Source organism: Leptodactylus fuscus, chromosome 4, assembly GCF_031893055.1.
Source record: "Leptodactylus fuscus isolate aLepFus1 chromosome 4, aLepFus1.hap2, whole genome shotgun sequence".
Taxonomy (NCBI): domain Eukaryota; kingdom Metazoa; phylum Chordata; class Amphibia; order Anura; family Leptodactylidae; genus Leptodactylus; species Leptodactylus fuscus.
Window position 1 is genome coordinate 187,419,238 of NC_134268.1, and position 26,153 is coordinate 187,445,390.

General features: G+C 46.0%; 1 protein-coding gene and 1 non-coding gene across 2 annotated transcripts in view; both read right to left on the minus strand.

Annotated features, from left to right (window-relative positions):
- Nucleotides 1-20,012: 20,012 nt before the first annotated feature.
- Nucleotides 20,013-26,153, minus strand: part of XYLB (xylulokinase) — a 109,522-nt gene continuing 103,381 nt past the window's right edge. Inside the window, exons 18-19 of the mRNA XM_075269846.1 lie at nt 25,766-25,860; nt 20,013-20,438 (exon numbers count right to left, since the gene is read on the minus strand). Coding sequence (XP_075125947.1) covers nt 20,367-20,438; nt 25,766-25,860 — 167 coding nt within the window. The 3' untranslated portion in view covers nt 20,013-20,366. The remainder of the gene's footprint in view (nt 20,439-25,765; nt 25,861-26,153) is intronic.
- LOC142201735 (small nucleolar RNA SNORA17) lies at nt 24,403-24,528 on the minus strand. Its single transcript, XR_012715630.1, has one exon. It is a non-coding gene; the product is annotated as a small nucleolar RNA SNORA17 (small nucleolar RNA).

A 26,153-nucleotide genomic window follows, 5' to 3' on the forward strand; every position in this document is an offset into this window, starting at 1 on the left:
GTGGATGTGGAGGCAAGCAAAGCAGGGAAAATGGTGGCTAGAGGCAAAGGGATGTCCATAGGCAGCAAGGGCAAAGATGCAAAACTCTCCCGTTTCAAGAATTTTCCTGACTTGTTTCCCCACAAAACATTCCTGGGAGGAGGGCTGAAACACCACCCTCCTCCTCCTCCGCTGTTAGATTTACCCCAGCTACGAGCTGAAAACGCTGCAACACTGGTGTGGGGAGACGTCAGCAGGCTGGGCTGAAGCTCATCAGCTTGGGAGACGGACAGCACACTGCCTCTGAGGTCAGGGATGCCATCCTGGATGAGATGGCAATTTGTTTATCCCCGCTGCCCCTGGGGCCAGGTTTTTTAGCTTGTTGGAGGGCTCTGGAGCTTGCCAGCCTCCAACACGTTCCATGCCTGGCCCACATGTTCAATGTAGTGGTGCAATGATTTTTAAAAACATACCCCAAATTAGCTGAGCTAAGGGTGAAAGTGCGGCACTTGGACACCCACTTTCCCAAGTCTACAGTACCTGGAGCTAGCCGCAATACACTCCAGCAAGGCCTACATCTGCCTGAAGCACCTACTGTTGTGCGAGGTCACCACACGCTCTAACCCTAGATACCGTATGTTCAGCAGGGTGTGTGAGCAGCAGAGACCTTTGATGGAGTACCAGCTACAAAACCCAAGGGTTCCTCAGAGTCAGCTCCCTCACTTTCTGCACCATGAGTTTCCATGGGTGGCAGACTTATGGCTAGAGGCACAGGCATGGATAGGGGTGATGTGTAGGGGCAAAAGCAGTGTGGATGTGGAGGCAAGCTAAGCAGCAAAAACTGGGGGTACAAGCAGCCGGTGACATCATCACTGACAAGTACAGCTGTCTGTCAGCTGACAGGCTGACTTTCACCAAAATGAACAGACAATGGATAGACTCATCATATACATGTCAGTTACATGACAAATTTAGTGCAATTTGCAAGTCCAAGATGGTTTGGAGATCTGCGGAGAGGAATCTCACCACCTCTTGCGGGTGCCATCATTTGGAAGGCAAGCCCTGGGCTGGGGTGAGAGCAAGCGCAGGATAATCGTCGTTTGGCCTGGCGGCCACTGCCTCTTCCACTGTTGACAGGGCTGGCGCTGCAGTCCAGACCAGGAGCCAGGACACCTCCACATCTGCCTCTGACACTTTGGGGAGTTCACCCTTATCCTCACCTTTTCCTGCCATTTCTCCTTTTGCCCGCGCCATCATGCGCCTCTTCCCAGCAACTCCCCATCTCCCAAGCCTTTCATTTCATGCTAAAGTACAGCGCAACCCACCCACATGCCCAAGGCTTCAACGGCCTCATCTCAAGAAATCTGGCCCAGGAGATGTTGGAATCCCGGCTGGGGGACACTCTGCCCTTTTTGGGCAGAGTGTCTACTGCGCCACCGCACTGTGCCGTCCACACCAGCACTTTCCCCCAAACATGAGGCGGTCCCTAAATTCAGCGCTTAGCCCTAAAGTTCCATGTGACCAGTTACGAATGGACAAGTGCATGCGGACAGGGACGCTACCTTTCAATTTGGGCACAGTGGTTGAATGTAGTTGAGGCGTGGACCGGGTCGCAAAATGTGGTGGCCTGACTTGTCTCCCCACACAACATTCCTGGGAGGAGGGCTGAAACACCACCCTCCTCCGCTGTTAAATTGACCCCAGCTACGAGCTGGAAACGCTGCAACACTGGTGTGGGGAGACGTCAGCGGGCCGTGCTGAAGCTCATCAGCTTGGGGGCCAGACAGCACACTGCCTACAAAGTGAGTCATGCCATCCTCGATGAGACGGCAATGTGGTTTTTGCCACTGCACCTGGGCCCAGGCATGTTGTCATGTGTGATAATGGCCGTAACCTGGGATTGGCTCTGTAGCTTGGCAGCCTGCAACATATTCCATGCCTGGGCCACGTTTTTAACTCATTGCTGCTAATCTTTTGAAAAAGGTACCCCAATGTTCCTGAGCTACTGGTGAAAGTGTGGCGCTTGTGCGGATAGTTTTTAAAGTGTATAGTTGCCGCTGCTAGCCTCTATGCACTCCTACAACGCCTGTACCTGCTGGAACAACGGCTGTTGTGCGACGTCTCCACACTGCTGGCACTAAACATATCATGTGTTGAGCAGAGTGTGTGAGCAGCACAGACCTTTGATGTAGTTCCAACTCCAAAACCCTCGGGTTCGTCAAAGTCAACTCCCTCAGTTGCTCAACCATGAGTGGCCATGGGTGGCAGACTTATGTGAAATCCCATCCCATCCATTGCACTGGACACGAAACATTAGCATGCGCTCAGCACAACTTCGGATATGGCAGATGCGTTAAGCAGGGTGCAGGGTACAACACAGACCAGGCCCGAGCACCAGGAACAGGTGTTAGAAATACTGCAGCATCTGCCATTTCCTTCCAATTTTGGGGTTTTGGACCCGCCACCGACTTGTCTGGACCTAAGTGGGGATCATGAGACACAGTTGCCATCAAGGCAAGCTGTGGTCATGTGCGGTTTGCAGTAAGGGGGCAGTGCGCAATTGGAAGAGGAGTTGGTGGATGACGAGGCCACCGACCCCACATGGACAGGGGTGATGTCTAGGGGCTAAAGCAGTGTAGATGTAGAGGGAAGCTAAATCAACAAAAAACCTGGGTAGAAGCAAAGGCATAAACTGGGGTGATGTTTAGGGGTGAAAGCAGAGTAGATGTGGAGGGAAGCTAAGCAGCAAAAACAGTGGGTAGAAGCAAAGGCATGCAAAACTCTACCCTGTTGGAAGACTTATTCCTAGGTCTGGAACACGTTAATGGCCCCCCTGGACAAATTACTGCCACTCAGGGGCCTAGTGTCACCAGGAGGGACAAGTATAGGCGCATGTTGTGGGAATACCTGGCCGACACCAGCTCTGTCCTCTCCGATCCCTCTGTGCTCTACAGCCTAAACTTATTTTCTCATCTTTTTTTCTGAACTGCACATCTCTTGCCTGCTTCCTTTGGGATCTTAGAAATGGTGGTCCACTTCCACAGATGGTAACTTCAATAGACAGTGTAACGGGAGTAGCTGAGGGATCGCTGTCTTAACCACTTTTTGGCACAAAATTAACTTCCAAAGCCAAATATGGTGCAAGTATATGATGCAAGGACACCTACACACCTATCTCTGACACATTGGGGAGTTCACCCTCATGCGCCCTTTTGGCCTGCACCATCATGCGCCTCTTCCCAGCCACTCCACATTTCCCAAGCTTTTCATTGCAGGCAGAAGTACAATACAACCCACCCCCATGCCCAAGCCTGTAACAGCCTCATCGATAAACTGCTGGCCCTGGAGATGTTGGTGTTTGTTTATGCTTCTGGAGACCCAGGCCTTCCGTCAGCAGATGGCAGCTGGGGCACCTCCCTATGCTGGGCCTAGCCGTTACTACTTCTCTTGGTGTGCTGTCTCTGCCTTGCGCCTGCATGTGTCCCATAACATCAGTCGGGCCCAGAGCTCTGCGCTTTGCTGCAAGGTCCACTTGACCACCGACACATGGACAAGCGCCTGTGGTCAGGGATGCTGCAGTGCTTATCTTTAATGACAGGCAGGGTGAATGTGGTGGAGTCTGTTCCCCGGGTGCAAACTGGGGTGGCCTATCTCCTCTCCCAGGCCATGGCAGGAGTAGACTGAAACCCTACGAAGCTGCAACCTCCACCCCAGCTACTAGCGGAAAACACTGTAACACTGGCATGGGGAGATGTCAGTAGGCCGTGCTGAAACTGATCAGCTTGGGGGACAGACAGCACAGTGCCTCCGAGGTCAGGGATGCCATCCTGGCTGAGATGGCATTTTTTTTTCCCTGCTACACCTGGGGCCTGGCATTTTTGCGCCTGTGATAATGGCTGGAACCTGGTAGCAGATCTGGAGCTTGCCAGACTCAAACACGGTCCACGCATGGCCCACGTTTTCCAACTTGTTGGTGCCATGTTTCTTTGAAACCTACACCATTGTGCCTGATATACAGGTCAAAGTGGGGCCATTTTCGTAAGTGAGAACTAGCCTCTGCTAGGCAGAAAACATTCAGAGCACACTCCTCTCATCTTCGCACCGTTGGCTGGCGGAGGAAGACGAGGGGGTTGGAGTGGCATCTGATGTCCCTATCCCACACGAGGCTAGAGGGTGCACTTCAGTGCATCCCATTGCTTCACCACAAATGGTGTGAAGGGGAGTGGAAAATGGAGGAAATGGAGAGTGACCCTTACAGTTGGGGCCAGCAAAGGCATGCCAAGTAACACACTGGCACACATGGCTGACTTCATCTTGGGTTGCTTTTCAACACATATTTCACATCATGAAGAACAAATAATACTGGATTTTTTCAAGCCTCGAACCCCGGTCTAGGTCTAATGTCTGTTCCTTTCTTATATTAGGGGAGAGGGAAAAAAAATTACTTCAGTGATACGTTTAGCGTACATAGACTGACTATTAATGTGTATCCCACTTAGTGTTGTTAGGGTTACACACCGTCACAACCTGGCTAAAGCTTCTATAGCTGTTAATAAAGTCAACATAACTTTACGGTATCCAAAAAGACAGCTGGTACCGACAGAGAGCAAGACAAATGTCACCCAAAGCTGTGAGCTCTGAACACCCACAGTGACTTTGGCGTCATCATCATTATAAGGGAGTGGGTGGTAATAAATAACTTGGCAGTGCCTAAAACCCAAAAAGCTTATACAACTATATTTACATTAAGATACACAAATGAAACTTTTCAGTAGCATGTCATGAGACAAGCTGATAAGCTCTTCCTTTGTGCAGTGCTATTTGAAAGTTAAACGCTGCCTTTATTTTAATTCTGGAGAAGGTGCAGACATTAGATTTAGAACATGTTGTCTTCATTGTCCAAATCCTCTATATAGGTAACGCGTTTTTCGGGCCGAGCTGTCTGGGAACGAGCTGGTGCAGCACTGACAACCTGGGTGAATATGGCAAGAGCCTGAGATGTAGGGTGAATGAATCCCCAAATTATTTGTGGAATTCCCAGTGAGACAATGGCACTGTATACCAGTATTAAAAATTGTGGGTGCACATAACCCCCATATATTCTTTGAATTCCCAGTCAGACAATGGCACTGTATAGCAGTATTAAAAATTGTGGGTGCACGTAACCCCCATATATTCTTTGAATTCCCAGTCAGACAATGGCACTGTATACCAGTATTAAAAATTGTGGGTGCACGTAACCCCCATATATTCTTTGAATTCCCAGTCAGACAATGGCACTGTATACCAGTAGTAAAAATTGTGGGTGCACATAACCCCCATATATTCTTTGAATTCCCAGTCAGACAATGGCACTGTATACCAGTATTAAAAATTGTGGGTGCACATAACCCCCATATATTCTTTGAATTCCCAGTCAGACAATGGCACTGTATACCAGTATTAAAAATTGTGGGTGCACGTAACCCCCATATATTCTTTGAATTCCCAGTCAGACAATGGCACTGTATACCAGTATTAAAAATTGTGGGTGCACATAACCCCCATATATTCTTTGAATTCCCAGTGAGACAAAGGAACTGTATAGCAGTATTAAAAATTGTGGGTGCACATAACCCCCATATATTCTTTGAATTCCCAGTGAGACAAAGGAACTGTATAGCAGTATTAAAAATTGTGGGTGCACGTAACCCCCATATATTCTTTGAATTCCCAGTCAGACAATGGCACTATATACCAGTATTAAAAATTGTGGGTGCACATAACCCCCATATATTCTTTGAATTCCCAGTCAGACAATGGCACTGTATACCAGTATTAAAAATTGTGGGTGCACGTAACCCCCATATATTCTTTGAATTCCCAGTCAGACAATGGCACTGTATACCAGTAGTAAAAATTGTGGGTGCACATAACCCCCATATATTCTTTGAATTCCCAGTCAGACAATGGCACTGTATACCAGTATTAAAAATTGTGGGTGCACATAACCCCCATATATTCTTTGAATTCCCAGTGAGACAAAGGAACTGTATAGCAGTATTAAAAATTGTGGGTGCACATAACCCCCATATATTCTTTGAATTCCCAGTGAGACAAAGGAACTGTATAGCAGTATTAAAAATTGTGGGTGCACGTAACCCCCATATATTCTTTGAATTCCCAGTCAGACAATGGCACTATATACCAGTATTAAAAATTGTGGGTGCACATAACCCCCATATATTCTTTGAATTCCCAGTCAGACAATGGCACTGTATACCAGTATTAAAAATTGTGGGTGCACATAACCCCCATATATTCTTTGAATTCCCAGTCAGACAATGGCACTGTATAGCAGTATTAAAAATTGTGGGTGCACGTAACCCCCATATATTCTTTGAATTCCCAGTCAGACAATGGCACTGTATACCAGTATTAAAAATTGTGGGTGCACGTAACCCCCATATATTCTTTGAATTCCCAGTCAGACAATGGCACTGTATACCAGTAGTAAAAATTGTGGGTGCACATAACCCCCATATATTCTTTGAATTCCCAGTCAGACAATGGCACTGTATACCAGTATTAAAAATTGTGGGTGCACATAACCCCCATATATTCTTTGAATTCCCAGTCAGACAATGGCACTGTATACCAGTATTAAAAATTGTGGGTGCACGTAACCCCCATATATTCTTTGAATTCCCAGTCAGACAATGGCACTGTATACCAGTATTAAAAATTGTGGGTGCACGTAACCCCCATATATTCTTTGAATTCCCAGTCAGACAATGGCACTGTATAGCAGTATTAAAAATTGTGGGTGCACATAACCCCCATATATTCTTTGAATTCCCAGTCAGACAATGGCACTGTATACCAGTATTAAAAATTGTGGGTGCACATAACCCCCATATATTCTTTGAATTCCCAGTGAGACAAAGGAACTGTATAGCAGTATTAAAAATTGTGGGTGCACATAACCCCCATATATTCTTTGAATTCCCAGTGAGACAAAGGAACTGTATAGCAGTATTAAAAATTGTGGGTGCACGTAACCCCCATATATTCTTTGAATTCCCAGTCAGACAATGGCACTGTATAGCAGTATTAAAAATTGTGGGTGCACGTAACCCCCATATATTCTTTGAATTCCCAGTCAGACAATGGCACTATATACCAGTATTAAAAATTGTGGGTGCACATAACCCCCATATATTCTTTGAATTCCCAGTCAGACAATGGCACTGTATACCAGTATTAAAAATTGTGGGTGCACGTAACCCCCATATATTCTTTGAATTCCCAGTCAGACAATGGCACTGTATACCAGTAGTAAAAATTGTGGGTGCACATAACCCCCATATATTCTTTGAATTCCCAGTCAGACAATGGCACTGTATACCAGTATTAAAAATTGTGGGTGCACATAACCCCCATATATTCTTTGAATTCCCAGTCAGACAATGGCACTGTATACCAGTATTAAAAATTGTGGGTGCACATAACCCCCATATATTCTTTGAATTCCCAGTGAGACAAAGGAACTGTATAGCAGTATTAAAAATTGTGGGTGCACGTAACCCCCATATATTCTTTGAATTCCCAGTCAGACAATGGCACTGTATACCAGTAGTAAAAATTGTGGGTGCACATAACCCCCATATATTCTTTGAATTCCCAGTCAGACAATGGCACTGTATAGCAGTATTAAAAATTGTGGGTGCACGTAACCCCCATATATTCTTTGAATTCCCAGTCAGACAATGGCACTATATACCAGTATTAAAAATTGTGGGTGCACATAACCCCCATATATTCTTTGAATTCCCAGTCAGACAATGGCACTGTATACCAGTATTAAAAATTGTGGTTGCACGTAACCCCCATATATTCTTTGAATTCCCAGTCAGACAATGGCACTGTATACCAGTAGTAAAAATTGTGGGTGCACATAACCCCCATATATTCTTTGAATTCCCAGTCAGACAATGGCACTGTATACCAGTATTAAAAATTGTGGGTGCACATAACCCCCATATATTCTTTGAATTCCCAGTCAGACAATGGCACTGTATACCAGTATTAAAAATTGTGGGTGCACATAACCCCCATATATTCTTTGAATTCCCAGTGAGACAAAGGAACTGTATAGCAGTATTAAAAATTGTGGGTGCACGTAACCCCCATATATTCTTTGAATTCCCAGTCAGACAATGGCACTATATACCAGTATTAAAAATTGTGGGTGCACATAACCCCCATATATTCTTTGAATTCCCAGTCAGACAATGGCACTGTATACCAGTATTAAAAATTGTGGGTGCACGTAACCCCCATATATTCTTTGAATTCCTAGTCAGACAATGGCACTGTATACCAGTATTAAAAATTGTGGGTGCACGTAACCCCCATATATTCTTTGAATTCCCAGTCAGACAATGGCACTGTATACCAGTATTAAAAATTGTGGGTGCACATAACCCCCATATATTCTTTGAATTCCCAGTCAGACAATGGCACTGTATAGCAGTATTAAAAATTGTGGGTGCACATAACCCCCATATATTCTTTGAATTCCCAGTGAGACAATGGCACTGTATACCAGTAGCAAAAATTGTGGGTGTATATAGCCCCAATTCTATTGCTAGGGGACTTGCAGGGTATTTCTGAGGTGAAGGTGGGGGGGCACACCGTTGGAACGGGGATTTGGGGTGTATATATGGGGTATACGGGAATACACTGTCAGTGTGTTCCATTCAGGATCCTGGGAAAGCTGGGTTGCGGCGATTGAGCCCGTCAGTGCCACGTTACACTGACAAGCTTCTCCCTGGAATTGAAGTCATATGTAAGCCCAATATATTCTTTGAATTCCCAGTGAGACAATGGCACTATATGGCAGTAGCAAAAATAGTGGGTGTATATAGCCCCAATTCTATTGCTAGGGGACTTGCAGGGTATTTCTGGGGTGAAGGTGGGGGGGCACACCGTTGGAACGGGTATCGGGGGTATATATCGGGTATACGGGAATACACTGACAGTGTATTCCATTCAGGATCCTGGGAAAGCTGGGTTGCGGCGATTGAGCCCGTCAGTGCCACGTTACACTGACAAGCTTCTCCCTGGAATTTAGCTCTTATAAGAGCTGTTGGTTGTCTTCTCCTTCCTATCCTAGCCTGTCCCTGCCTACCCAGAATCTAAGCCCTAGCTAGCTGGACGGAAACCTCCGTCCTCGGTGAATTGCAAGCTCAGAATGACGCGAAGCTGGGCGGCGCTGTTCTTTTAAATTAGAGGTCACATGTTTTCGGCAGCCAATGGGTTTTGCCTACTTTTTTCAACGTCACCGGTGTCGTAGTTCCTGTCCCACCTACCCTGCGCTGTTATTGGAGCAAAAAAGGCGCCAGGGAAGGTGGGAGGGGAATCGAGTAATGGCGCACTTTACCACGCGGTGTTCGATTCGATTCGAACATGCCGAACAGCCTAATATCCGATCGAACATGAGTTCGATAGAACACTGTTCGCTCATCTCTATTAACAATATTTATGTCCTAACAATTTACCAATCTTGGGATCATTCCACGCAATACGAAATAAACTGTCCTCAAGAGTCCTCAATGATTCTTTAGAATACATGGTGATTAGAGATGAGCGAGTAGTACTCGATCGAGTAGGTATTCGATCGAATACTACGGTATTCGAAATACTCGTACTCAATCGAGTACTACTCGCTGTTCGAATGTAAAAGTTCGATGCAGAACCAGCATTGATTGGCCGAATGCTATGCAGTCGGCCAATCAATGCTGGTTCTTCTCCTACCTTTAGAAGTCTTCTCCGTGCAGCTTCCCCGCAGCGTCTTCCGGCTCTGAATTCACTCTGCCAGGCATCGGGCCTGTGCAGTGCCGACTGCGAATGTCTGCTTGTAGTGCATGCATGCGCAGTCGGCTCTGCCCAGGCCCGATGCCTGGCAGAGTGAATGAAGAGACTTCTTGGAGGATCCAGCCCGACACTCACTCGTGGACTTGGTATGTATAATTTGATCGAATGTTGCCTACCCCTGAAATGAGCATTTTCCCCCCATAGACTATAATAGGGTTCGATATTCGATTCGAGTAGTCGAATATTGAGGGGCTACTCGAAACGAATATCGAACCTCGAACATTTTACTGTTTGCTCATCTCTAATGGTAATGAACTAATAATGAAAATATGTTTGTTTTTTTTCCTCCCTTCCTTGAAGCCCTACAAATCAGAATTGTATATTTTGTTACAATCTTTCTCATATGCAAATTTTAGATGATAAGGTTATCATTAAATATAGAATAAATTCACCTAATGCTTTCAGGCCTCCTTTCAACAGAATTATAAAGTTATCAATACAGCACTTATATACCAAAAAAATCTCAGCATATGGATTTGAGGAGTATTTAAAAATTCTTTCACCTAGTTCTGCATGTGGAAGTTTGGAAAACTAGGGGTGAATTTCACCCCCATCTCGGTACCTAATTTTTGATTGTAAAAGGTTTCTTTGTAAAGAAAAATAGTTTCTCTGAAAACAAAATTTGCTAACACACCATTTGACATTACAAGGGCCCTATTATTCTTATACATTTTAGGCAAATAATAAATTACAAGGATTTTATTCTTTTGCCTTCTATAACACTGCACTTAATTCTTGCTTATAATTATTTATGAAGTTAGGTCTTAATTTTTCATAAAATTTTTCATATTCCCAGAAAAGATGATACAGCTCTTTATTATAATTGTCTTTATTAAGATGACCCCTACCTTATCAGCTGGTTTCACTAATACTCTGGTATTATATGTTATTTTTCTTTAAATCCCTACTTATTGATTCTTACTGATTGAAAACACTCCACTAAAATACATCTATTCACTCACTGGGAGGAATGTATTATGTCAACTATGTACGTTTTCTGGGGTAGATAGGCGTATATGTGTGATATAGTTCTGTGTATATATATATATATATATATATATATATATATATATATATATATATATATATATAAATATAATTATTTTGACAGAACCTCTTGACTGCGGTAGTGGCTGCAGTCGAGGTCCAGAAGCCCCAGAAGGGCAGCCGTCTGCCTGAGCGAAGCAGCAGTATGTTCGCGCGGCTCAAGTGTGAACAGGGACCAATGCACGTTCACTAGTTAACTTCACTGAGTGAAGGCATCCGTGCAGCTCCACTGTGAACCGGCTGCACAGGAGGATTACACCAGTTGACTTCACTGGGCAGGTGTTTTGTGCAGCTTTAATGGGAATTGACTGCAGTGAGGTTTACACCAGTTGGCTTCAATGGGCAAGTGTTTTTTGTGCAGCTTGAATGAGAACAGGCGGCAACACTGGTTCGCCAGTATCTTACTGGGGAACTGCACCTGAGTATAGGCTGCAACCAAGGCTGCCAAGGGTTAAATGTCACCCCTGGTCAGAATCACAAAGGGCTCCACAACAGCTTTGGAGCTACAATATTGCTGAACAGACCCAACAGGCTATACAGTTCCCTACTGGCAGTACCCAGGAATCCTACACTAGAATACCTGCACTGGTAACCTGGCATTGACAGGAACCTATCCCTGAACCTCCCTGTCTCAAAGTAATAGTGAAAGTGTGAGCACCCGTTGGGCGTCGGCTCACACCATATAAAGGAAAGTCCCCGCCCACAGGGCACTGGCCATACCTCAATGGGCATGTCCAGTATGGGTGGAATGGGACTTAGCCTCAGAACATCTCCAAAAAGTCTGAGCATGCTCAGTAGGGTGAGAATGAGACTTGGCCTCAGAGCGTCTCCAAAAAGTCCGAGCATGCTCAGTAGGCCAAATGCTGGGCTTAGACTCCACAAACCTCATCGTCCGACGCCGAGGGTGAGAACTGGATTGACCCGCAGGTGGCGCTGTGTGCCGGAAGGAAAACCTGCGGGACCCCATGCTAACAATATGGTGCATATTTGGCACACTGCCCTTTCTTGTACCAAAGACACACCACATTATTCCTTTTGCGCTCCAATTTGTGTGCGAAGTGGGATTGAGACCAAGGCAGGCCTAAACTGGGACATCTCGGCCCAAACAATTTACTATAACTTATGACAACTCTTTAACAATTTCAATTAAGGCTATATACAAATGGCCACGTACATGTAGCTGCTCAGTGGTGAAATGTCATGGCATCCTTGTGCCTCCTGTACCTCCACAGACATATTCACTGGATCTAGAGAGCCTGGGATGCAAAATTGACAGATATAGGACCTGTCCTAAGCTTTGCCCCGGGCTGCCACATGATAACACATGGGTGTATATATGGGGTCACTGAGATGAATAGGTCAGTGCTGTAGCTGTAAAACACAGGGCTAGCACTCTGACAAAGCACATGGTTTTGATGCGTACAGACTTATATTTATACTCTTCTATGTAAGCATTTAAATTACAATTTTTTTCTCATGTTTATAATGAAAAGCATGGCATTGTATAACAATTGGTCCTGGACATCTTTCTCATCGTGTTTAATTGTAAGTCCCATCTAAAACTTTCTGGTATAAATATTTCCCTTACATGATTGCATAACAATGCCATATCCTACAATGTATTAATCTCTTTTATCATCAAGGTTTATCTGACTTGGGATCCATCTCCCCTTCACTTTGAAAATCACCTGAAAATTTGGTGTTGGATTGTGCACAGAATTCAAAGATGTTTATTTGCTTAAAGTGTTTTGTTTCATCTAAACAAGGTCCAGGTTTGGTTTTCAAAAAAAAAAGTATTTTCTAGACACAATATATAACCAGTATATGTGAAATGTTACTTTAATAAGCATAATACTGTAGTTTGAACAAATACACCTTAAAGTACAAAGGCAGAATCTTGTAGCACTCTCCAATTTGAACCATTGTATTAGAATCCAGAAATCTTGACTTTTGAGATATTTGGATCGATGATGGATGATTAGATATATAGGGTGTCCGAAAAGTAAGTATACCATATGAAAGCGTGGACATTAGCCGGTATATGAAGCATTTTTTATTAATGAACATGTGACCTGAAATGCCCTGTGGCGGCGCTGCAGGTAGACAGGCACAGTGTATTTCTGCAGGATGATTTGCCCGTGTGTTACAGTTCTGTGTATATTTTTAAAAATAATAATTTGAAACAACAGAACCTCTAGTCTGCAAGACACTGCAGCGAGGTCCACAGACCCAATGGTGGGCGGCTGTATGTCTGAATAGTCCTCCACCAGTTAAGCTGCACTGGCAGATATGTGATGCGATACTTAATGTGAACAAGCTGCAAGAAAGCCCTGACAGTTAACCTCACTGGACAGGTGCACAGTACAGCTAACACAGCAAGGCTGCCAAGGGTTAACAGTCACCCCAGGTCAGCAACTAAACATGCTCCTGCAACAGCCGGGAGAGCAAAGGAAGTTTTGACAGTAAAGAGGCTGAGAGCCCAAACCTGCTGCAACGCTATGGGCTGGAACAATGTCTACTGCTCCTAACCCTGGTATAGAGCTGGCAGTTCAGGACATACTGGGTACTAACTACAGGCCTAGTCTGAACCCCTGCCTGGATACCGGAGCCTAGCCCTGACCTACTGTCCTTTAACAAACTTCAGTCTTTCTGATTCAAAGTGTGAGCCCGGGCGGGCGTCGGCTCACACTATTTAAAGGCAAGTCCCCGCCCAATAGGGGCGGTGGTCATGACCTCACTGCTCATGCTCAGTAGGAACTAAATGGCACTTAGCCTGCGAGCGGCTCCAGTAGGTCTGAGCATGCTCAGTAGGCCAAAAGCTGGACATACACTCCAGACACCTCACCAGGGGCGGATCCAGGGCCGGGCGAGCCGGACAACCGCCCGGGGCCCCTCGCTTAGCGGGGCCCCGCGGCCCGGCCCTAACAAAATGGTCCCGGTCAGGCAAGTGCCAGGGCCCACAGAGCCTCTGGGGGCCCCCCGACACTTGCCTGTCACGATTTCAGCTCATCGGCGTCCGTCCGCCGATGAGCTGGAATACATACGCGATGCAGGAGCTGTGAGTTCAGCTCCTGCTTTAAAGCTCCGGCCCGGCTTGCGTGTGTAGGCGCGATGACGTCATCACATCACGCTTACACACGCAAGCCGGGCCGTAGCTAAGCAGGAGCTGATCTCACAGCTTCTGCATCGCGTATGTGACTGGAGAGAGGAGCGTCGGGGGAACGATGGAAGGTGAGTGTAAGTGTTTGTTTGTATTAAATATTAAGGTGGAACATAATGAAGGGGGCCCATGAAACTGGGGGGCAAATGAAGGGGAGGGGGGGAACGGCATGACACTGGGGAAGATGAAGGGGGTGGGGAGAGAACGGCATGAAACTGGGGACAAAGATGGAGGGGACCCAAAGTAACTGGGGGGCAAATGAAGGGGAGGGGGGAACAGCATGACACTGGGGCAGATGGAGAGGGGAGAACAGCATGACACTGGGGCAGATGGAGGGGGGGAGAACAGCATGACACTGGGGCAGATGGAGGGGGGGAGAACAGCATGACACTGGGGCAGATGGAGGGGGGGAGAACAGCATGACACTGGGGCAGATGGAGGGGGGAGAACGGCATGACACTGGGGCAGATAGAGGGGGAGAGAACAGCATGACACTGGGGCAGATGGAGGGGGGAGAACAGCATGACACTGGGGCAGATGGAGGGGGGGAGAACAGCATGACACTGGGGCAGATGGAGGGGGGGAGAACGGCATGACACTGGGGCAGATGAAGGGGGGAAGAACGGCATGACACTGGGGCAGATGAAGGGGGGAAGAACGGCATGACACTGGGGCAGATGAAGGGGGAGAACGGCATGACACTGGGGCAGATGGAGGGGGAGAGAACAGCATGACACTGGGACAGATGGAGGGGGGGAGAACAGTATGACACTGGGGCAGATGGAGGGGGGAGAACAGCATGACACTGGGGCAGATGGAGGGGGAGAACGGCATGACACTGGGGCAGATGAAGGGGGGGAGAACGGCATGACACTGTGGCAAATGAAGGGGGGAGAACGGCATGACAGTGAGGCAGATGGAGGGGGGAGAACAGCATGACACTGGGGCAAATGAAGGGGGAGAGAACGGCATGACACTGAGGCAGATGAAGGGGGGGATGGCATGACACTGGGGCAGATGAAGGGGGGAGAATGGCATGACACTGTGGCAGAGACGGGGGGGACATGAAACTGTGGGCAGATAAAGGGGGAGAATGGCATGAAACTGGGGACAGAGATAGAGGGGGGGGACATGAAATTAGGAGTAGATGAAGGGTGTATATGAAAATGGGGAGAGATGGAGGGGGGGCATATAATTTACAGGTGACTGTAGGAGGATTATACTGTGTGGAATCACATGAAAAATTAATGAGAATGGGCGGAGTCAACATAAAAGTGGGCGCAAACCCTGGATCCGCCACTGCACCTCACTATCCGAGGCCGAGAGCGAGAGTTAGATTGACGCGCAGGTGGCGCTGTGCACTGAGCGAGAACCCTGTGGGACCCAATCCTAACACTGTGTTGCAGAAGACGTGCCTTTGAACATGAGGGCAAGGATGTAGCTCAAGCAGGATGGAGCACCTCCCCATTTTGGCGGCATCATCCGTGAACAAATCAACAGCTGATGGCCAAATCAGTGGATTGGACACAGCAGACCTGTGCTGTGGCCCACTTGCTCGCCAGATCTGACCCCACTTGATTTTTTCTTGTGGGGACATGTCAAGTCCATTGTGTACGCAACGCCTGTACCAACCCGCGAAGAGCTCATAAAGCACATCCAGGCTGTGTTCGTTGCAGTGAGGGCTTTGCCAGGAGTCTGTGAATGGATGCATCTATCCATCTCCCAGCATTGGAGTGCTTGCATCGAGGCAGTTGGCTAGCACTTCGAGCAATTCTTGTAATAAGTAACAGTGAGTAAACTGATTTCCCATCAAAGTGCTTTCTCTTCTTCGTTTCTACTTTCACATGGCGGAGTCAGAGATAGGAAACTGACATTTCAGTCTACATGCAGCGCCACAACGGTGCATTTCCGGTACATGTTCTTTAATAAAAAACGCTTCATATACCGGCTACAGTCCACCCTTTCATTTTGTGTACTTACTTTCCGGACACCCTATGCTCTGAAAATGTAGGCTATGTGCGCGCTAGTTGGGTCTGTTGGAGATTCCACCTCTATGTCACATCAATATTCACGATGTTACTATTGCCTATGTGTCCAGCAGTGGACTCCACTTATATGAATACAGATATATAAATGTCTATTAATCTATATTGTTTGAACTTCAACAACCACATAGAATCAATAAGACTTACAAACAAGAATCCAGCCCAGGTCTTCACGTTCATTATTATAGTATGGACTTCATCATTCTGGACCATCATTGGACTTCATAATATCATTATAATTCCAGATTGTTGCAAACATAAAATAATTTATACATTTTTTTAGATGTATAATTTGTTGGCAAGATGTGTCAGTACTGAATATTTGCTTTGTTTATGCCGTCTGTTCTCTTCTATATCAGGTATTGCAATACAGTTCAGGTTTTGGTATAACATTGTTCATATAACAGGTGATAATGTATGGGGAGATGTTCATTCCCGCTACTCGGAAGTCACAAAGTAACACTGAAATGAGTCTAGAAAATAAATAGTAAGTCTGTTAATAGAAGAAGTTATTTATTACAAGGATACATCATAACCTAGCCAAGTAAACCATAGGCAGAACTTATCAGACTCTGGCTCATTGCTACCAGTCGAGCCCATAAGCAAACACATTTCTACAACGGCTACAACTTGTGAATACTTGTGCAAAAGTGCCAAAAATCAAATTACAGATGTGCGATGTACTGCAAATGGACTGACATTATTGTTGGTGAGGAGCGCATCTCAAAAACCTGTTACCAACAATCTCACCCATGGCACTCAAGCACGTTTTTCCAGGATGTGGATATTATTTTATTTATACTCTTTGATGAATAATTCCACCAAAACACCATAATAACACCAAAAATGTTTGTGTTTTTGTAATATAGTGAATATACTGTATGGATACACAAGGACTGTACTATTTTTCAACTATTATATAAATGTTTTTCCTTTCTTATTTATGCATTACTATCAGTTATCCTCGACTTCGTCTGCGGGTTGGCGGTGGCGTTGAACTGCTTATATGTGTTGTCCCCCCATCTCTGCCCCCAGTTTGTTGTCCCCCCATCTGTGTCCCCAGTTTCTTGTCCCCCCTTCATCTGCCCCCAGTTTCTTGTCCCCCCTTCATCTGCCCCCAGTTTCTTGTCCCCCCTTCATCTGCCCCCAGTTTCCTGTCCCCCCATCTCTGCCCCCAGCTTCATGTCCCCCTCCTACATCGGCCCCAGTGTAGTAGCACTCACCTTGGCCACGCTCCCTCGTTGCCGCTCTCTCTGCTCGCTCAGTGCATATAGTTCTCGGGCTGCTGCCTGTGTGTGGCGTCAGGTTGCTATGACGCCGGGCCCCGCTCTGCTGCATGTACGCCACACAGGCAGCAGCCAGAGAACTATGTGAACTGAGCGAGCAGAGAGAGCGGCAACGAGGGAGCATGGCGAAGGTGAGTGCTACTACACTGGGGCTGATGTAGGAGGGGGACATGAAGCTGGGGAATGTGATTGATCCCTGGGGACACCCCCCTCCCCCCTGGGACTCCCCCTGCTGCACTGACCTGTATGTGGAGTGTCGGTTGCAGCAGCCTCCTCCATCCGCGATGTGTGCAGGTGGCCTAGTATAGCTGCGGCTCCGGGACGATGTGGGCTGCCGCCATCTTGTTTACTGTGTCCTTGCTCAATCGGCACACCCACATTCAGCCCCCAACCTATGGTGCCGCAGCCCTGGCTCTATAGCCCGCCCACAACCTGCCATGCACCAATAGGAGGTGCGTGGACAGACCAGCGCTGGCAGAATGCCAGCTTCTACAGCCGAGCCCGGAGGGGCCTTTGGAGGGTCACAGTGGCGATTTGGGGTGAGTGATCCACATTTTAAATAGCCTACTACCTTTTCCTGGCAAATATGTGTGTGCGTGTGAAATTTCCCCAAAATCCATTCAGCCGTTTGGCTGTGATTGAGGAACAAACATCCAAACACACAAACTTTCACATTTATAATATTAATAGGATAATTGTACTAAAACATAATATATGCCATTCAGAAATATGTTATAAATGCCATGCATCATATACTGTATTTTGGTGTAAATGTAGACAGAAAAGTGTCGGAACTGTATTGATAAATAAGCCTCAGTGTGGATGTTTCGGAGTATTTAGAGCTTTGTATGAGAAAGACAAGGCTGTGGCTGCTATAAAGATTAAATACATATATATTTAGAATGCAGCTGGATCTCGAATCAATACACTTTGCAGAGTCTTTCAGGTTTTTTGCAGCTTCTTATTAGCAGGATAAACAACCTCTGTACATGTCACTCGGCTCTGCCATTCTAAGTGACCCGGCCTTTGTCTGATTGATTGCAACGCTGATAACATCATAAGGAATCTGCACCCTAAGGCTAGCACAAACTTATTGGAAATCTCATGTTATTAGCTACATTACATCCCCAAGCAGTTTGCTTCCTGGAAAATATTCAAGATTTTCCCTGACTTAATGTTGGTTTCATATGAGTATTTTTGTATCTCTTATGGAACGTTTCATGTTGTTGGTAAGCTTTTCTTTAGATGTCCATTTCCCATTCGTATAGTTTATTTTCATATGCTACGGAACAGGAGAAAGCACAGCAATAGTTCTTACATGACTAATAGAAAGCTTGCACTAGTATTGTGGACTCCTTCCTACAGGGGACTCACACGTGCAGGACTGTCAATAGTGATTGTAAGACCTCTGACCATACAAGATTCACGGCCACCCTGTCAGTCAGGAGTCATGAGTAAATGAAAAAATTTCACTTGGTCCAAGAACCAAGTGAAGCCATTTTATTCATCCTGTAACACACAAGTAGAAGAAATACTAAAATAATGAAAAGCTAAATATAAAAGTGTCCAACACCTTCTTCTTTGCCTTCATATAACTTTACTAACAGAATTATCAAAAGGTCTATTAAAAAAAAAAAACTAAACATATAAAATATTAGAACGTTTCTCCATTATAGAAACCAGAGATCATACAGAAGTTCTTATCATTTGGGGTCCACATGTCATGACCCTCACCAATTACTATAAAAATATCGTCAATACTCTGCAGCCATCTATATCCAGAAGCTTCTCCACCGAACTATTGTACATCCACTACAAATGCAAAACGTAAAGAGCAAGAGCGAATATCTGTCTACAGATGTGTATATGGCGGGGTGAGAGTAACCAGTGCTCACCCAAATACTGCACTCTCTCCAAACAGCTGATCAGTAAGGATCCCGGGTGTTGGACCCTGCTGAGGTTCAGAGTAGGTCATCAGTTGGTAAGGTTGGAAAAACCCCTTTAAGTCCAATGACATTGATACTGTAGCGGCATGGCTTACTAGGAGGATCAATAGGATCAGCTCCATCTTTATATAGCACTGACTCAGGGGTGAACCATGGCTTTCTGCCACCTGAGGCGGACGTCAGAAAGAAAGAAGTGGAAGGGGGCGGAGCCGCACTGAGGGGGCGGGGCCGAGCGGAGCGAGCGTCTTTAGCAGGCAGAGAGCAGGCAGGGAGAGGACCTGCTCTCTGCGTGAGGGGCGGCCGCTGGAGCAGCGCTGCTCCAGCGGCCTCCCCAATCCACCACTCAGTGACGGTGACTCTAAGCCAGTCCAGGACAGCTTGTCCTGGACTGGCTTAGGTCAGCAAAAATGCCGCCCTCCCCGTGGCCCTGGCAAAGCGCCGCCTGAAGCGGTCGCTTCAGGTCGCCTCATGGGAGGTGTGGCGCTGCACTGACTCTATAGTCAGCAAATGTAAAACCTGGCTCCTTTGTAACACATCCTTCTCCTGACGTCTCAGATGTCTATTGATAGATCTCTGAGATGTCAGTAGATTGGTAAGCTGGAGGGTCCGGGTCATACACCATGCAGCCTATTTTAGAAACGTGGTTACTGGAAATTGGAAAGATAGCGGAGGACAAGAATGGACAACATAGACACAAGCTCTTAGGTCACAGGCCATTAAGTCCAAATTAAGAAATCTTGGATTGTGACTCCGTTCTATGTGTTATCTACACACAGCTAATGCTTTTACCTTTCTGGTTTCATCAGCGGAGAGTCAACAGCTTTATTCTACTGATATAAATCCCCAATCTGAGGAGGAATGGCTGAATGTACAATAATATATGGCTAATGTATTCTCCACCATTACCATCCTGAACACTAAACTCTGAATGAACTTTATTCTCTGCACTTTCCATTTTGCATTTGATACAGTAATTCTCAAGACTTCACAGGATCTTGGTCGCTTGGATCACGGCAATCTCACATTCAGCATAGCGCTCCAATAGAGGCTGGTAAACCTGGAGATAAACGTGCAGGAAAGAGTTAATATAATTCGTCAGCTCCTAAGGGGTAATTCACACATATTTTGTGGATGCACCATGTCTGTGTAAGTCACGGACTGCATGAAAATCATGGACAGTACATGGATGCCATCTGTGTGCTGTCTGAGTATCATAGACCCTGACACATAGAAATGTATATGAAGTAAGTCGAATAGTTTTTGATGAACCATGGACAGCACACGACATGACATGTCCGCTAAATGTGACATGTGAATGAGACCTAAGGCTGCTCACTTACATTACATTTCACATAGAAGGGCTGTGTAGTACTATGAAAACACGTGACATCTCGAAATGGACATTTTTTTTCACAGTGGTCCAGAAATATACTAATATAGAGATACTATACATTTTGCACGTTTTTAAATATATATTATATTAGCAGGAGGACACGGCTTCGCACGGGTATATTTTATTTTTTGTTTGTGTAGTGGCCTCATAAGAAAAGCCCAGTTTTGCACTGGTGTATTTTGTATGTTGTTTGTGTATGTCTATAAGTGTCATGTGATCATGTGTATCAGTTTGGATATCAGTAAAAAACCTGCGATCAGTTGTTAAGGATACCTGGAGTAAAGCTGTGCGAATGTGACCATGTGTAACAGAGTCATCCACAGTTCCCTGCCCCTTTAAAGCTTACATACAGCAGTGAAGAAATATGGCTGGGTTGCTATGGAAACCTGGAGTAAAACTCTAATGTGTGGTACTCTATGCAGAGCCGTGTATCTAATCCTCTGACGCGTGGTACTGTGTGCTGATGCGTGTATCTAATCCTCCGTTATGTGGTAGTGTGTGCTGATGAACGTATCTAATCATCTGGAGTGTGGTACTGTGTGCTGACACATGTATCTAATCCTCTGATGCGTGTATCTCAGTTTGGATATCAGTGTTGTATTGTGCATGTGGAGTGACAGTGTATTGCAATTGGAATATGAGTGAAAGACTTGCAGGTTTGTATTGGCTAATGGGGGGGGGGGTCATTGTTTTGGGAAAGCTGTATCTCCGGAATGGTACATCCGAGCGAGTTGAGGCTTCATCGTAAACCTTCCCGGACACCTGAAGTATCTCTGTACCAAATTTGGTGATGATCAGTCCAGTTGTTTGGTCGCGCATAAAGAACAGACAGACAGAAATTTTTATAATATAGAGAGATATTTCTTTAAGAACAGTTTTTTCTCTATTGTACATACGAGATAGGTGTATTTTACATGTTGTAAAAATTGTGCAAAATACAATTAAAAATACTTTTCCAATATGAATTCAATTAGAAAGTCGGCAGTAGTAGACATGTCACACATGTAAATGTCCCCCCGCTGTAATCTAGAGCATCAGTGCGAGTTCTTCTCTGTCATCTCTCACATCACCTTGATCTGTCCCAGCGAGTGCTAATAAATTCTTACCCCATCCTGAGACTGGTGACAGCCACCAGCCTGAGAAATCTTTCTCCTTATCAGTTAGATGTGGTAATGACAGGGAGAATTCCAGATTCACAAACGTAACTGTCTGTTTATGTATAAAGCCGTGGATTATTTCTATGTATATCTGTTCTCCAGCCAAAGAGCCTGACAATGTTCACAGCAGTCCAGTCTCAAAGCGTCAGACAGCTGGGATGTATAGGATTGTTACCAATGTTACACATTTCAGACATTTTTATATAACATTTAACAAAATTGAAAAATGAATTGATTATTTCTGCAAAAATAACACAAAATGTTATTTGTGTCTATAACAAGGGTTGAGCCGATCTTGAGATTTCAGGATCGTTTTTAAAATCCAATTTTCGATCATTTTCCAGCCAATCCCGATCGCGATCGTGAAATTTGCTCGATCACCGGTTGGAATGCGATCTTTCCCAATCCCAATCACTCAACCCTAGTTACTTTATGTTTATGGAGTAGGGTTGAGCCGATCTTGAGATTTCAGGATCGTTTTCAAAATCTGATTTTCGATCATCTTCCAGCCGATCCCAATTGTGAAATTTGCTCAATCGCAGATCGGGATTCCGATCACTCAACCCTATCTATAACCTCTTTCCAACATACGTCACACATGTACAATGCAGAGGGCAGGTAGTTCCTTCAATGTGTCTTACATATACACTACAGTGATGGCGTGGGCACAGGAGATGCCCCATCAGCAGTGGGTATAAGCTATATGATACATTTAACACCCTGCTGCAATGGCCAGGTTTGGCGATAACTCTTAACATGGTTATTTAATCCCTTAGATGCTATGTTCAATACTGACCACAGCTACTAAGTGATATACACACAAAGGGGGCTCTGTGCATCCTACTGCTTTCCCTGCAAAATAATCGCTGGGTACAAATTTTTTCTTAACATTGGCCCCTTGGTCTGCTACCTATTAGAACCTGTGAAACACAGGGCCTAATAGGCTGCCTGTCAATACTGCAGTGATCCCATGTTACTGTACCCGAGAGTTAAAAAAATAAAAGTAAAAAGAAGTAAAATAAAAAATGTATATATTTGAAATGTTATAATAAATCCTAAAATTATACTACAATGAAGGTCCATTTGTTAGGACAGTGCGGCAGATGTGGCCAAGGGGTCGGGTCGCAGCCTGTTCCTCTGTTGTGGCGCCGTAACACACTGTCATTCCCTCCTTGTTGCTGGCACTCCAGTACAGCAGGGGTTAAGTCCTTGCAGCCAGGTGGGCGTGGTTGGTCGCCTGACTGACAAGGCATGACTGGTCGCTTGACTGACAAGGGTGTCGACCAGTGAGCGCTCGGCTTAGGCAGTTGGGCTGGCTGCTTGAGACTGCCCTTTCCCTATTTAATGAGGCAGGTGAGTCAGCCTGCTGCCCTAGCCTCAACTCAGAATTATCTATGTGGTGTGATAGCTGCATGTCTGACTGGTCTGTTCAGGGCCGCCATCAGGAATTTTGGGGCCCCATACAGCCTAAGTGTCTGGGCCCCTCCCCTGCCATTTTTGCTTTGCGCGCTGCGGGAAATTTAGCCCCACCCACTGTTATGTTGACTCCGCCCACTCATTAATTTTCCATTTGCCCGCACACTGTATAATCCTCCTACAGTCACCCGTAAATTATATGTCCCCCTCCGTCTCTCCCCTAGCTTCATATACACCCTTCATCTGCGCCCAGATTCATGTCCCCTCCATCTCTGCCCCCAGATTCATGTCCCCACATTTCTGCCCACAGATTCATGTCCCTCCATCTCTGCCCCCAGATTCATGTCTCATCTCCATACCTCCCAACTTTTGAAGAACTAAAAGAGGGACAAAATGTGTGGCGCGCTTAGTGCGCCGCAGCAAATTTAGCCCCGCCCACTTTTGTGTTGACTCCGCCCACTCATTAATTTTTCATGTGCCCGCATACAGTATAATCCTCCTACAGTCACCCGTAAATTATATGTCCCCCCTCTATCTCTCCCCCAGTTTCATATACACCCTTCATCTGCCCCCAGTTTCATGTCCCCCTTCCATCTCTGCCCCTAGATTCATGTCCCCACATCTCTGCCCCCAGTTTCATGTCCCCTCCATCTCTGCCCCCAGATTCATGTCCCCCATCTCTTCCCCCAGATTCATGTCCCTCCATCTCTGCCCCCAGATTCATGTCCTCTCCATCTCTGCCCCCAGATTCATGTCCCCACAGTGTCATGCCGTCCCCTCCTTCATCTGCCCCAGTGTCATGCCGTCCTCTCTTTCATCTGCCCCCAGATTCACGTTCCACCTCCACATTAAACTTACCTTCTCCTCCGCTCCCTTGCCGCTCTCTGCGCGTCTCTCTCGCTGACACATGCGGCTGAAGGAAGGAGCTGACACGGGTCAGCTCCACGCTTCGCCGCTGGGTGTCTCTCTCGCTGACACATATGCGGCTGAAGCGAGGAGCTGACCTGTGTCAGCTCCTCGCTTCGCCGCTGCCGCCTCTCTCGCTGACGCTGACATGTATGCGGCTGAAGCGAGGAGCTGACCTGTGTCAGCTCCTCACTTCGCCGCTGCCGCCTCTCTCGCTGACACATATGCGGCTGAGCCGGGTTCCGGCTCAGCCGCATATGTGTCACCAAGAGAGGCGGCAGCGGCGAAGTGAGGAGCTGACCTGTGTCAGCTCCTCGCTTCAGCCGCATATGTGTCAGCGAGACAGGCGGCAGCGGCGAAGCGAGGAGCTGACCTGTGTCAGCTCCTCGCTTCAGCCGCGTATGTGCTCAACTCAGATCTGCGTCCTCTCAGGACGCAGATCTGAGTTGAAACAGGACATACAATGACTGCTGCCGGCGCCAGGGGGCCCGGGCCCCCCCCATTTTAAAATTTGGCCGGGCCCCTGACGCCAGTAGCAGTAGTACTGGCCTATCGGCGGCCCTGGGTCTGTTGTCCCTGCAGCAACTGTGTGTTTATGTGTGCATGGTTCCAGAGCTGTTGCTTTATAGTTGGCCTTAGTTAGAATATTACCTTTAGATAGAATCATATTTTTAGTTTCCTTTGGTCAGCAAGCTGTTTGTTATAGGTAGCAATGGTAGCACACACCCTTATACAGTCTCAGTCTAGCTCAGGAGTTCTGACTAGACTTCCTATTTCTTTAGCAGCAGCTCTGAGCTGCAGAGGCTGTCTCTGTGCTGCTAACTGAGTTTACCCAGATGGTGGTGTAGTCCGGCAGTGACGCTAACGGCGGGGTTTAATTCACACCAGGGTGGCTCTGCGGCTCAGAGCCCAGTTGGGCTCCGCAGGTTATTGTTTGTTTAGTAACACCATTCTTTCAGTAAACGTGCGCCAAAAACCCTGATCCGCACCTTGTACAAATGTTGCAATTGTGTGAATGTGAGTGGACACAGGGCAGGGATCAGGGTGGGGATGCTTCAGCAAAGCAAATTTATTATAATTCAAGCTAATTTTCTGGCATATACTGGAAGTCTAAACTGGTTGTTAACTGGTGTAGATTTCCATTCTGTCACAGGGACATCTAACTGATGTATAAAGAGGCCGCAGCTTCTTCATAAATTTCTCTTTCTCTGCCATTTGGGCTGTTTATTAAAACAGGCCTACAATAAATTTGCCCCAATGTTTTAGAGATGGGTGTGAAAAGGGAATCTTTGTTCATATGGTTTATTACTATAGGTTCATCAATGGGCATATCAAGTATCCATGGGGTCCATAGTAAAACGTCTACTGGGGCGGCTGGAAATTAACCATACAGATGAAGATAAGGGACATCACACAGAGAACTGATGGGAACTCATTTAACTAGAATAAATTTGCACGTCAAGGACTAGAGTAATATAAAAAAAACAAATAAAGGTAAAATACTTGCTCTACCTTGTCTGCTCCAGGTCTTGGAGTAACTACTAACTGATGCTGAGGAGCTTTTAGAACTTCTGCAAAAGTTGAGGAAGAAGACAGTGATGCGAGTCCTGAAAGGATTAAAAAAAATGGATTAAAAAAAAAAAAACAACAACTCAATAATGCAAATGGAGAATGAAGATTATCCCATCTGATTAGACTACAACTTGCATAATATGGGATGTTTCTAATGTTATGGCTGATCATTGTATGATAGTTTTTGTCTAAGCACTAAAATCACAACAATCTCAAGAACAATGGTGGAGAGCAAGAGCACTATGAATGGATGCCAACTCAACTCCATGTTCATCTGTGCACCGTGTCTGGCATTGTACATTGGCCCCATGCAAGTTAATGGTACAGA